We start from the raw sequence: 13,272 nt of genomic DNA on the forward strand, positions 1-13,272 counted from the left end.
AGTTTTCTTATTCTGTACAATGGGTACCATACAAGTTTCCTACCTCTTCCCCTACCCCTCTTTGCGTTGCCTCTCCAAGCCCTCCTTCAGCACACTAAGACTGCAGCTGAGCTGGTTTAAGACCACTCATGTAAAAAAAAATGCCCTCTAGGCAGCTCAGATCGGCAAAAAGTTGGTATTTGGAAAACAACAGAGTAAAACCGGATGCTGATATTTATTTGCTGTGTGATGTGGGGCAAGCCGCCTAACCTTGTGCCTGTTTCCTCATCTGAAAAATGGAGATAATAGTCGTTGCTCACTAATTCTATATAGTTCCAAATAGGCCTTCCCATCTCCACTTTGGCTTTGGCTTTTCTCAGCTAACCCTCAGTCTGAGAGTAGAGAGGAGTAGGGGGCAGCCTTTGAAATCAGACTTGTAGACTTGAGTGTGAGCTCTTACCTCTGCACTTCCTAAGAATAGTGACTGGGTGCTTAAGTCCCCTCTCTGTTAAGTGGGCATACTGCTACCTCCTTCGCAAGGCTGTTGAAAATAAACGAGTTGTCCGTGCAAGCCCATTTGCACGTAGAAAGCGCTCAGTAAATGCTTTTGCCCCTTTCCTCTGTACAAAGGTGAGGAACTTTCACTGTTCGCTTGATGTCTGTCCCACCTCGTGTTGAAGGCATCTGGTCTCAAAGCGTGGAGGACACAGGTGGAAGAGGTGAAAGAGAAAGACAGCGAGGGGCAAGCAGCAAACTCACGGTAAAATGCCAATCGGCAGGGTCTGAGAGTCCGAGCTGCACTTGACACCGCACCGGCTTCCGCGCCTGTGTGCCGCAGCCCCCGCCGGCCTGCTACTCCTTTTTGCTAGCAATGGCCCTGAGCAGGAGGCTGCGCGGGGAGGCCGCCCCCTCGCCCCGCTGATTGGCCTCGCCAACCGACTCATCATTCTCTTTGTCTCAAACCGCAGAGGTTAAAAGAAGCGGCGGCTGCTGGGAGCTACCAGCGAGTGGGCGGGGGCGGCCGCTGCTGCCTTGGGAACCGAGCTGCTTCGACCCAGCTACCCAAAGCTGGGTGAAGAGGCTCCGTCTGGAGGCTCTGAGTTGGTTAGCGGTAGAGGAGGCGTCCGGAGAAGGCAATGGCAACCCACTCCAGTACTCTTGCCTGGAAAATCCCATGGACGCAGGAGCCTGGTGGGCTGCAGTCCATGGAGTCGCTAAGAGTCGGACACGACTGAGCGACTTCACTTTCACTTTTCACTTTCATGCACTGGAGAAGGAAATGGCAACCCACTCCAGTGTCTTGCCTGGAGAATCCCAGGGACGGCGGAGCCTGGTGGGCTGCCATCTATGGGGTCGCACAGAGTCAGACACGACTGAAGCGACTTGGCAGCAGCAGCAGCAGCAGAGGAGGCGTCATCCTTTTTCCCTGCAGGGCCACGGCGACCGGAAGGCGGCATCCACACCTGTCCACGCCGGAGCATTCGCTGTCCACCGGCCGAGCACAGTAACGAAAAAGGGCGCGATTGCCTGTCCCGGAGAAAGGAGGGAAGAGCTCCATCAGGATTGGGCGGCTCTCCTGTTTACCAAATCGCGAGGGCTGAAAGGCAGCCAAAGGAGCACTCCCGCGGCCCGGCTGCGCAGAGACAGGAGGTGGGTTCTACTGAATGATGCCAAATGGGTAGGATTTGCCTAGATTGACAGGAGAACGTTTTCAGGGGGATAGTTAGGGGGCGGGAAGCAGCGGGGATCGCAGGCTGTCTGCCTTGAACCCCCTTTGCATCTCCTGATCCCTTCCTGGTGAGGCATATGTGGGCGTGTGTGTCCAACTCCCATTCCCTCTCTCCGTGGCAGACCACCAAAGTCGAATTCGAACTCGATTTCTGTGCGGCTGATTGCGGAGCTGGTAGGACAACGATTTCCCGGAGTGGATTCAGGGGTATGTAATAGAGGGTCACTTTGGCTTGTATTCACAAGGTGGGAGAGGGAATTCTCCGTCTGGCTACTGTGGAGGGAGGGGTCGAGGGAGCGAGATGAGGGATGAAACTCCTTCTAACCCTTCCCTTCCCTGCCCTGCTTTGCCCTCCGCCATGGCCTGAAGACTGGGATCTTCAATCTCGCGTGGACAGAGGTCAACCTACCTCGGAATCCAGCTTTCTAACTCAAGCTCTTGTTGTGAAATAAAGGCGCGCACTTGTTTCCAAGCTCATATAGGAATCTGAGAAATAACGGGGGAAACTTTGAGAAGGGGGTGTGGTTGAGACCTGAAACCGTCAGTTTCATGGAGATCTTATTTGCTACCACAAATCTGTGAGACTTAGACCACTGCTCTCTATTTTGAGAGCCCAATATGGGCTCTAAGCACTATTTCACCTAGAATTCTAAGCCGCTGTTGCCTTCCTTCCTGGAGGATTCTCGGGAGAGGATAGTTGCAGATCTGAAAAGCACCCTGCAGCACGGGAACACCCATTAACTCCTGAAGGTTGTAATTGCCAGTTTCCTGCAGAATATTTTCAGGGCAGTAGCCGAATGGAAAATGTACCCGCAGGGTGTTCAGGAACGTAAAGGAAGCGACCGCAAACTGCTTCATGCAGTCTACTACCTTACTAACCTTTTCCCCCCTCCTTTTCTTTACAGACCCTACTGAGATACAAGGAAGATGGAGCCCAGGAACGTTGCTTTGGGGATTTCTCCTGCAGATCAGGCTTTTCTAGAAAGGCTGAGCATTTTGTTACATTCATATAGACGATCATTGTCAGTCATGGCCAGCATCATTGCACGTGTGGGTAACAACTGGCAGCAGAATACAGCCTTGCCACCCTGGGCCCGTTCCATGTTGAGGTCCCTGAGGGGGAAGGGGAGTCTTGGTCCTTCAAGGGTCAACATGGCAGAAGGAAAGATGAAATTGTTCTCCGGGAGGGTGGTGCCAGCCCAGAAGGAGGAAACCTTTGAAAACTGGCTGATACAAGTCAATGGGGCCCTGCCAGATTGGAATATGTCTGAATAGGAAAAGCTCAAGCACTTGATGAAAACCCTGAGGGGCCCCACACGGGAGGTGATGCGTTTACTGCAGACAGCCAACCCCAACCTCAGTGTGGCAAATTTCTTGTGTGCCATGAAGTTGGTGTTGGGGATTCTGAAAGCAGTGTCACTGCCCATGGCAAATTTTTTAACACCTTGCAGGCACAAGGGGAGAAAGCCTCCCTTTGTGTGATCCGTTTAGAGGTGCAGCTCCAGAACGCTATTCAGGCTGGGATCATAGCTGAGAAAGATGCAAATCAGACACAGCTGCACCAGCTCCTTTTAGGGGCTGAGCTGAATGGGGACCTGTTCTTCAGGCTGAAGAATCTTCTCAGGATGTATGCAAATGAGCAGGAGTGTCTCCCCAATTTCCTGGAGTTAATCAGGACGATAAGGGAGGAAGAGGATTGTAATGACACTTGAAGCGGCCCAAAAGATCTGAGCTAATCATGGAGACGGCAGTAAGCCCTGTGGCATTTCAGGGCCCCCAGGCAATAGCCATCAGCACTGCTGATTGCAATGTGATAGAAGTAGATGATACCCTTAATGACTCACCCGAGGATGTGATCCTGGTGGAGTCTCAGAACCCTCCACTTACATCCATAGGTGCCCCTCCCCTCAGGGTCAGGGCCAGACTTCAGGATCAAATACTGGTCATTGATTCCCTAAACAGTTCTCAGGCTCAATCTCCTTCTACCAGTGGTGGTTCTGCATATAACAATGATGGTCCTGGGGATATATGTAGAACCAGGAAGAGAAAATATACTATCCACTGTTCATACTGTGGTGAGGAGGGCCACTCAAAGGAAACCAGTGACAGTAAGAGCAACAAGGCCCAGGTGTTTTGAGAATCTGATCATCACCCTGCAAAAGCTGACACATACAGAGGAGGAGACATCAAAAGAGATCCCAGGCAAGCACAGTGACCTCTCCGAGCCACAGTAATGTGCTAGACCCAGCCCTAAGTGAACCCTTAACTGTATTCAGAGACTGCTGATGGGGAAAACTAGGGTAGGCTGGGGGAGGCTTCTATGTGCATGAATTAATCCACAAAGTGGCTTTCTTTGGGGAAGAAGAGATTGTAGATACCAGCAAAAAGAAGACAGCCTGACCTCTGTCCCTGCTTCTCCCTCCATCTGCCTAAGGGTCTATGTGTGTGTCTATTTCCTTGATGATTGTGTTCCTTCTGTGAAAGGAGTACAAGTTATTGTTAAACTTTCAAAGACCGAAGGAAACTACAAAAACTGAAGTGCAAATTACCTGAAACTCCCCACCCTTGCATAACCGTTGTCAGTCCTTGGATGAATGGCCTTCTAGATATCTCCCTATTCCTGTGTACCAAGATAGATATTATATACAGATAAAAGTGATCAAATATAAGTGTTATTCTATGCTCTGTATTTTTTCACCAAACAATATATGTTGTGGACTTTTATGTCAATTCATAAGCATCAAGTATGCTTGCTGTCTCTGTGTGAGATTACTTTTAGGAATACAGAAGGAAAATAATAAGAAAACTAAATACAGAAGCTCTAAATGGGGGGAACTCATACTGTGGAGTTTTATCAACCTCATTTACAGATGAGGAAAATGGAAGCTGAAAGGAGCTATCTCCCAAACAGTCCCCTATCACAACTGACCTATGGCACTGAACTAAATCTGTGTCCAATGGACTTACCTGGTGGTCCAGTGGCTTAGACTCTGTGCTCCCAATGCAGGGGCCCTGGGTTTCAATTCCTGGTCAGGGAACTATATCCCATATGCCACAACGAAGAGTTCACATGCCTCAACTAAAAGATCCTGTGTGCTGCAACTAAGACCTTGCACAACCAAATAAAAAAATACATATATTTTAAAAACAATGCCCCAGTGCTTTCTTAGCTAATACATCTTGAGAAATCTGATGACAGACAGGGGAGGGGGCAATAATAGGAAATGGGTATTTCAGGGGCTCCATTCCTGTTCACTTTGGGAAGGGGCGGTGTTCCCTTCCCTGAGCAGATTCCTTAAATTGCTACTATTAATGCTTCTGAACAACACCCCGTGGCAAAAAGACTACCCTTTGGGTTGACACTACCCTCTGCCTCCCCCTCAACTGCAGAGAAAGCAGCTGCGCATGAGAGTTCAGTACCAGGAGACTTGGGATGACCCTGGCTTCACCCTAGCTACATGCTAGGGGACACCAGAAGCTCAAGAACTCCCAGCAAACCTCCCTCTGACCCAAGAAATTGAAATCACTGGGGAAAGATGAAAAACAATCTGGATGCCAGGGCATGAGAAAATACAGGGGACCCCTCCCCCACCACAGGGCAGGATATAGCTCCAATCAGGCCCCCAAAGCCACAGGGGAGCCCAACATTCTCAGACTCTTATAGGCTTATAGTCTCCATCCTATCCTCTAAACCGGCCCTTAGAAGGAATCTGCCCCCTATTTATCCAAGATTAAAATATCACTCCTCTTTCTACTCACCTTTTCTCAATTTTACTCCATAATCACTTGTTGACTGATTTACACAAATTAAGTTTATGCCGTCATAATTTCTCTCTGGGACCAGACAGAGTATAAAGAAAAATAAATAAATGCTACACCAACCAGTGCCCTCCTTTACACTGGAGTTAGCTTGGGGATTCAGTATAGACCACTTCTTTGATAACCCCTAATTCATCCCCCTTTTCTTCCAGCCTTTACCTTCTTCTATGTCATTTAAAGCTGAAATTGTCTTAGGTTTTATTTCTATAAAACGATGCAAATCTGTGAGTTTATTTCATTTCACATGACACTGGCTTTTCTTTTATGCAGGAAGTATGTATTTTCCCTGTTTGGAAGACATGGGAGACATGGGCATTCAGATCAGACTGAGGGTAATAGCCAAAAGAAAGCTTTTAGATAATTTTTTGTCTGATAGGTTTCAATTAAGATTATGGGTTTTCTTCCTTTCTTTCTCCCTAATCTTTTTTTTTAATTTAAATTTATTTATTTTAATTAGAGGCTAATTACTTTACAATATTGTATTGGTTTTGCCATACATCAACATGAATCCGCCACGGATGTACACATGTTCCCAATCCTGAACCCCCCTCCCACCACCCTCCCCATGCTGCGAGATGAAATGAGTCTTTTGTCAGGAGATGTTAGCCTTTGAAATACCTTCTTTTGCATTATCTCCCTCCTTCTAGATATGATCTTCTCTGACACCCCAGTCTCATAGTTTCCCCTTCTAAGATCTTTTTGATGCCTCTCAGTCTTCTTTGCTGCAACTTCTTTCTCTTCCTGACTGTTCCATAATAATAGTGACAGAAATTAAAATCACCACAACTGTGACTTACTAAAAGCATATTATATGTCAGGAACTCCTGTTCTAAGCCCTTTAATGGAATATAGCTCTTTAATCTTCATAGAAACCTCAGAGGGTAGCTATTACTATTTCTAATTTACTATTAATATTAATTTAATTACTATTAACTGCCACATATTTCTGGAGAAGGAAATGGCAACGAGGAACCTGGCAGACTACAGTCCATGGGGTCACAATGAGTTGGACACAACTGAGCAACTGAGCATGCATGCACACCACATATTTCAGATGAGGAAACAAGCTGGAAAGGTAGGAAATGACCTAGGATCATGCAGCTAGTTCATGATGAACCACGGATGACACTCCTGGCTGGCTGACTCCAAAGCTTACTCAGGTTAACTCTCAGGCACCATCCTGTAGTGCCTGAGAGATGTAGATGCTGTCACTATCTGTGCATGACACATGAGGAGACTGAGGTCTACACACAGGAAGTGATTAGCCAAACATCATAAGAGTAAGTGGCTTGTGTGTCACACTCAGGGATGGAATCTTTAAGGAACCTTTCTTTGACACAAAAGAAGACTTTTCTACCTTTCTTTCTCTTTCTCTCCAGGTTGCAGCTGCCTGGCAACATCCCCTCCCACTCCTTCAGTTGTAGTCACATACCATTTCTATGTTTTAAGTGCAAATGGTTGTAAATTTAACATATGCAAGAGGTGAAAGCCACAGAAGTCAGTGGGGGAGAGATGAATTGTTCAATTAGTGGTGCCGGGGGGACTTAATGACCTGACTGGAAAAAAGATCTGTTTACTTTCTACCATGACATTAAATATGAATTCCAGACAAATTTGAGAAATAAATGCAGATTTTATGCATGTGTACACTAATTTTTAATAATATATTGTTGTTATGAAGGGAATGAACAGAATCAAATGTTCAAAAGCAACATTTAAAACTGCAAGAAAATAAATATTTATTAAATCTCTGGACTGCAGAAGACTTTCTATGGTTAGGAATGATGAAAGAAATTATACAGTAAAGGCCAATAACAAAAGATAGCATTGGCAGAAATAAAAGACTAACAGAAAGCTGAGAAATATTATCAACAAATAATAAGACAATAATAATAGCAAACTTTTATTGTAGATAGCTAACATTTACTAATTAAGGTCTTACACAGTACCACGCATATTCTAAGAGCTCAACATGGTTTCATTTCATTCTTATAATAAACCCTGAATAAATAAATAAATAAATAGATCCGATATTATCCCCAGGTTCTAAAACATTCTTATTTAAGAGGGAAAAAAACAGAAAGCATAAAATGCAAATATACACCTTAATAAATTACTGTACAGCAAACCACCACAAAGATCAAGAAATAAAACATTACTGGAACTCCTGAAATCCCTGTGAGCCGCTGTAAAATCGCAACCTGTTGACTTTCCCCTAAAGGAAACCACTCTCATGATAGTTATAGCTATTACTCTTATGATTAATTATTATTTTATGGCTTTTCTTTAGAGCTTTGATGCTGGGAGCCAGCGTGAGGAACTCCGCCCATGGCAAAGGTCATGAGGAAGGAGGCTTGACATACGCAAAGGCGGGATCGAGCCTCAGGAGTCCCCCTGGAAATTCTCGAGCATCTACCCCCAAAACCAGAGTCTGCCTACTTTACTGCTTTGTGCTCTCACCTACACCTCTGACTTTATGGGGGGTGCTGTCCCCTGCCACCATCTCTCTCTCTGAAAAAGAGTTAACTTACAGCTCCAGTTAATAAAGTTCCTGGGTGTAACAAAAGTGTTTTAGTTCACAAACCCCTCAGATGGCTCTCTAACTTGACTGACAGGTTTACCCGGACTCCTACAGCTATGCATACGATTGTTTACAGTCTCCCAACCGTGAGAGGCATGGGGCGCTTAAGATATTCAAATAGTATAGAGTCTCTCAGAGAGTTAGAAATTGTCAGAATAGAACTAGTAGAAGATTTCATTGTTGAGCCAATGCTTGCTGCCAAGTTTCCACATCCCCTGTATTGTATCCTTGGAAGTGTATTAATTAATATAGTTGGTATGTAGAAAAAATAAGTAGTGGCCTTGGTGTTAACAACTTTAGACCCTTAAGGTAATAAATTCTTTCCTTTGTTGTAAACCCACTGCACCTTTGCCCTGTAGGAATGCAACTTTATCTAACACCTTCAGAGGATGGCGCCAAACTTTAAAATACTTACTCTTAGAGAAAATAAGTCTAATGGTTGACAAACCTTTGTCAGAGTCATAAAATGTTAACAGGCCTTCTGGCCAGAAGATGATGTAAATCATCTAAACCATTTGTATATGATAAGTTTGCAGGAAAAAAAAAAAAAAAAAAAACCTGGTTTCGATAAGGATCAAAGACTGCTGACTTTGCGTGATTTCACACCCCCTATTATCCTCTATGTGCAACTTAGGGTATAAAAGCCCCTGTTGAAAATAAAGCTACAGGCCTTGCTCACTGAAGCTTGGTCTCCCCATGTTGTTCTTTCTCTCACCTTCTGGCTGAATTCCCATCTGGAGCGTGAAGGCTCGTCAAGCCTACTAATTTTGCCTGGGCTTCTAAGATCTGACCGGGGAGGCCTTAGTATCTTCTCTCCTTCGGGAGAAAGGAAGGACGCCTGCGGCCTATGTAGGTGATACAAACTCATTGTCTCGGAGTTTTACTGGTTTTCCACGTAAACCAAGTTATTCAGCCTCTTTTTTCCACTGAATTTTCTCACTGAGCTATCCCTATTTAACCACTCTTTATATCTCTAATTAATACTTAATTAAGCTATTGCTATTCTAAATCGCCGACGCCGTCATCCTGAGGGAATCCCTGGATCCAACTGGGGCTGGACCCCGGTACTTTACAACTCAAATATGAATCTCCAACACTGTTTTTTTAAACATTACTTAAACAGAACTAATGATACCAAACTCAAGTCTCTGTGCCCTTCACTTACTCAGCAAGGCCAATTTACCAACACTGGCTGTGATAAAAGTACAGTGTTTATTGCCGGGCACCATGCAAGGAAAATGGGCAGCTCGTGCTCAAAGACTGAACTTCCCAGTGGCTTGCAGAGAATGGTTAAAGGCAACACTTGGGGTAAGGCCTCCAGCTCAATGACTTGCTTTTAACTAGTTGGTGGTGAAGTAATAGTGTGATGTTTTGGGAATCTTAATCATCAACCTTCCTCATTTCTTAATGTGCCCCTAAGACTCTTTAACCTTGAGCTACTATAGACTTTAACATGTAATATTTAAAGGCCAATTAGCTCTCAGTTCAGTTCAGTTGCTCAGTCGTGTCCAACTCTTTGTGACCCCACGAATGGCAGCACTCCAGGCCTCCCTGTCCATCACCAACTCCCGGAGTTCACTCAAACTCACGTCCATCAAGTCAGTGATGCCATCCAGCCATCTCATCCTCTGTCGTCCCCTTCTCCTCCTGTCCCCAATCCCTCCCAGCATCAAAGTCTTTTCCAATGACTCAACTCTTTGCATGAGGTGGCCAAAGTACTGGAGTTTCAGCTTTAACATCATTCCTTCTAAAGAACACCCAGGACCGATCTCCTTGCAGTCCAAGGGACTCTCAAGAGTCTTCTCCAACACCACAGTTCAAAAGCATCAATTCTTCAGCACTCAGCTTTCTAAGAAATCACAAAATTACCTAAACTTTCAAATAGTTTGGGGAGTTGTATCTAAACTTCTTTAATGGAGCTTTTCAAATATACACAAAGGTGTATCAAATGGTATAATGAACCCCCATTTCCCATCACCCAGCTTCAAGAATTATCAACATTTTTGCCTCTTGATTCATCTATAATCCTTCATATTTTTAATGGGTTATTTTTACAGCACTTACTAAATATCATATCAAATGGTATGATTCTTCTGTACTCTATCCATACTTATATTTCCCCTTTTTCCGTTCTGAATATTTTTTACTGGGGTAAAATTCATATAACATAAAATCTCCCATTTTAAGCATACAATCTAGTGGCATTTGGAATACATTTTTAAAAATTTTCTCTTTATTCTCAGTAGATTTTTCCAAAAGTTTACTAGTCTTTTGGACAAATTTGGTTTAGCTGACTTTTCTATTGTTTGTTTTCCACTTCATTGATTTCTACTCTTATCTTTACCAGATGTTCCCTTATACCTTAACTAAATTATTATATTGGACATATGCTGCATATATTTTCGGTCTCTTTTGCAGTCTTCATTTAAAATATACACTCTTTGGCTTTAAATATGCTTTTGAGTATTGTTTGAGGTGTATTCTACAAGCCTGGCTGAAACTCAGATCTTTCATTATCATTCAGTTCTACATGTTTAATTATTCATTTCCAGCAGTTTCAGGTACTTCTCTGGCTGAAGACCAATGGCAGAATGCAGCCTCAAGACAATCACAGGTTTCTGTAGACTTCTAGATCCACAAGTTCCAACCATTTTACCATCATCTTAGCTAAATATCACATCTTGAGGTACTCAACTAAAAAAAAGGATGATCTCACTTGCATTTTCTGGAATGAGAAATTTTTTTGGCTTTTTTTTGGCTATCCTACATCCTCCTTTTGTGAAAATGCAACTACCCTCAATAACATATGGATGAAAAAGAAGATAATCAGAAATTTAGTTTCAAGCAGGACATGTTGCTACACTGTACTGACTAAACCATATTCTTGAATCTAGCTTTTGGGAGTTGGGTACTGGCTGGGTGATTGGGCACTGTCTGAGCTCTTTGAGTAGTGATACCATGATTCCAATATGAATATTGCACTTTGTATAAAAATGGCCAGTCAGGTTCCCTATGGAGGGGTTGGGCAGTTTGATCAAGAGAGGAGGGACATAATTTGCACAGTCTTGAAACCCTGGCTCTTTTTGTTATAAGTTGTATGAATTTGTGCCCTGTGCTTCACCTTCCTCATTGGTAACCTGGAGAAATAACAGGAAGTCCCTCAAAGGGTTGTGGTAAGAATTAAATGTGTGAGCATTTGCAAAGCTTTAAATAGTGCCTGATGTTCAAGCTGGTTTTAGAAAAGGCAGAGGAACCAGAGATCAAATTGCCAACATCCACTGGATCATGGAAAAAGCAAGAGAGTTCCAGAAAAGCATCTATTTCTGCTTTATGGACTATGCCAAAGCCTTTGACTGTGTGGATCACAATAAACTGTGGAAAATTCTGAAAGAGATGGGAATACCAGACCACCTGACCTGCCTCTTGAGAAACCTGTATGCAGGTCAGGAAGCAACAGTTAGAACTGGACATGGAACAACGGACTGGTTCCAAACAGGAAAAGGAGTACATCAAGGCTGTATATTGTCACCCTGCTTATTTAACTTATATGCAGAGTACATCATGAGAAACGCTGGACTGGAAGAAACACAAGCTGGAATCAAGATTGCCGGGAGAAATATCAATAACCTCAGATATGCAGATGACACCACCCTTATGGCAGAAAGTGAAGAGGAACTAGAAAGCCTCTTGATGAAAGTGAAAGTGGAGAGTGAAAAAGTTGGCTTAAAGCTCAACATTCAGAAAACAAAAACCACGGCATCTGGTCCCATCATTTCATGCAAAATAGATGGGGAAACAGTGGAAACAGTGTCAGACTTTATTTTTGGGGGGCTCCAAAATCACTGCAGATGATGACTGCAGCCATGAAATTAAAAGACACTTACTCCTTGGAAGGAAAGTTATGACCAACCTAGATAGCATATTCAAAAGCAGAGACATTACTTTGCCAACAAAGGTCCGTCTAGTCAAGGCTATGGTTTTCCTGTGGTCATGTATGCATGTGAGAGTTGGACTGTGAAGAAGGCTGAGCACTGAAGAATTGATGCTTTTGAACTGTGGTGTTGGAGAAGACTCTTGAGAGTCCCTTGGACTGCAAGGAGATCCAACCAGTCCATTCTGAAGGAGATCAGCCCTGGGATTTCTTTGGAGGGAATGATGCTGAAGCTGAAACTCCAGTACTTTGGCCACCTCATGTGAAGAGCTGACTCATTGGAAAAGACTCTGATGCTGGGAGGGATTGTGGGCAGGAGAAGGGGACGACAGAGGATGAGATGGCTGGATGGCATCACCGACTCGATGGACGTGAGTCTGAGTGAACTCCGGGAGTTGGTGATGGACAGGGAGGCCTGGCGTGCTGCGATTCATGGGGTTGCGAAGAGTCGGACATGACTGAGCGACTGAACTGAACTGAACTGAAAGAGTGCCCAGTGTATTTTAAGCACTGTGCCACAGAATACCATTACAACTGCATCAAACACTTCTCTCCAAACTTTCTGAACTGTCTTGTAGATGGATTACCTAAGCCCTCCCTCTCAGCCTCTTCACAGGGAACTTTATTAAATTCAGTAGCTTTAGGCTCCTTTACCCATGTAGAAAAGGGTGAGAATAAAAATCCTTTAAGAGCTAACCAAATAGTTCCTCTTGGAACAGGAACTATCTTTGCTTAGGAACACACCTGCAGGGATGCTTGTTTAGCTGGGGAAGGGAGTGAGGACCCAGCTGAGATGGCCTGGATCTAGACGAAGATAGCAGCTTTACTTCTCTGCAGAAGGAACTCTGGGAAATGGGAGCTGCTAAGCCAAGGAGGCCAGGAGCTCAAGAGCCAGGCAGGAAGCTGAATGGAAGAGAAGTGTGAGTGAAACTGCCCTGAGATTCATTTGTGTAATTTGCTGATTGGCTAATTTATTGGCTGGCCTTTAAATAAATAATTTGTCTTAACATTGTTCAGTGTAGCATATGTTCAATTAAAATAAAACAGCTTTCAAATACAGAAAGGAACAAAGTAAAAGTGAAAGCTAATCTGATTCCCCACAGTCTAGTCTGGTCTATGTTCTTCCAGATCTGCTTTTATACAAAAACAAACATATAAAAATCAGGTCATAGCAGGCACTTGGCTCTGAGATTTTCTTTCATGTTGTCTGCTGTGTTGAGATGAACTTCCTAC

General features: G+C 44.1%; 2 protein-coding genes across 5 annotated transcripts in view; one reads left to right on the forward strand and one right to left on the reverse strand.

The window, feature by feature from the left end:
• SLC25A53 (solute carrier family 25 member 53) overlaps positions 1 to 13,272 on the reverse strand; it is a 57,959-nt gene that overhangs the window by 9,902 nt on the left and 34,785 nt on the right. The window contains exon 1 of one of the 4 annotated variants that reach the window (XM_027533477.1): positions 739 to 944. The exons of 2 other annotated variants lie outside the window; for them this stretch is intronic. In XM_027533477.1, coding sequence (XP_027389278.1) covers positions 739 to 926 — 188 coding nt within the window. In that variant the 5' untranslated portion in view covers positions 927 to 944. One more of the 4 variants, XM_027533480.1, reaches the window with a different exon arrangement.
• Positions 1,538 to 4,448, forward strand: ZCCHC18 (zinc finger CCHC-type containing 18). Its single transcript, XM_027533475.1, is given in 6 exon segments — positions 1,538 to 1,629; positions 1,831 to 1,915; positions 2,614 to 3,101; positions 3,104 to 3,415; positions 3,418 to 3,839; positions 3,841 to 4,448. Coding segments are annotated over 4 exon segments (1,302 nt in total). The 5' UTR covers positions 1,538 to 1,629; positions 1,831 to 1,915; positions 2,614 to 2,635; the 3' UTR covers positions 3,943 to 4,448.

This window comes from Bos indicus x Bos taurus, chromosome X (assembly GCF_003369695.1).
Source record: "Bos indicus x Bos taurus breed Angus x Brahman F1 hybrid chromosome X, Bos_hybrid_MaternalHap_v2.0, whole genome shotgun sequence".
Lineage (NCBI taxonomy): Eukaryota > Metazoa > Chordata > Mammalia > Artiodactyla > Bovidae > Bos > Bos indicus x Bos taurus.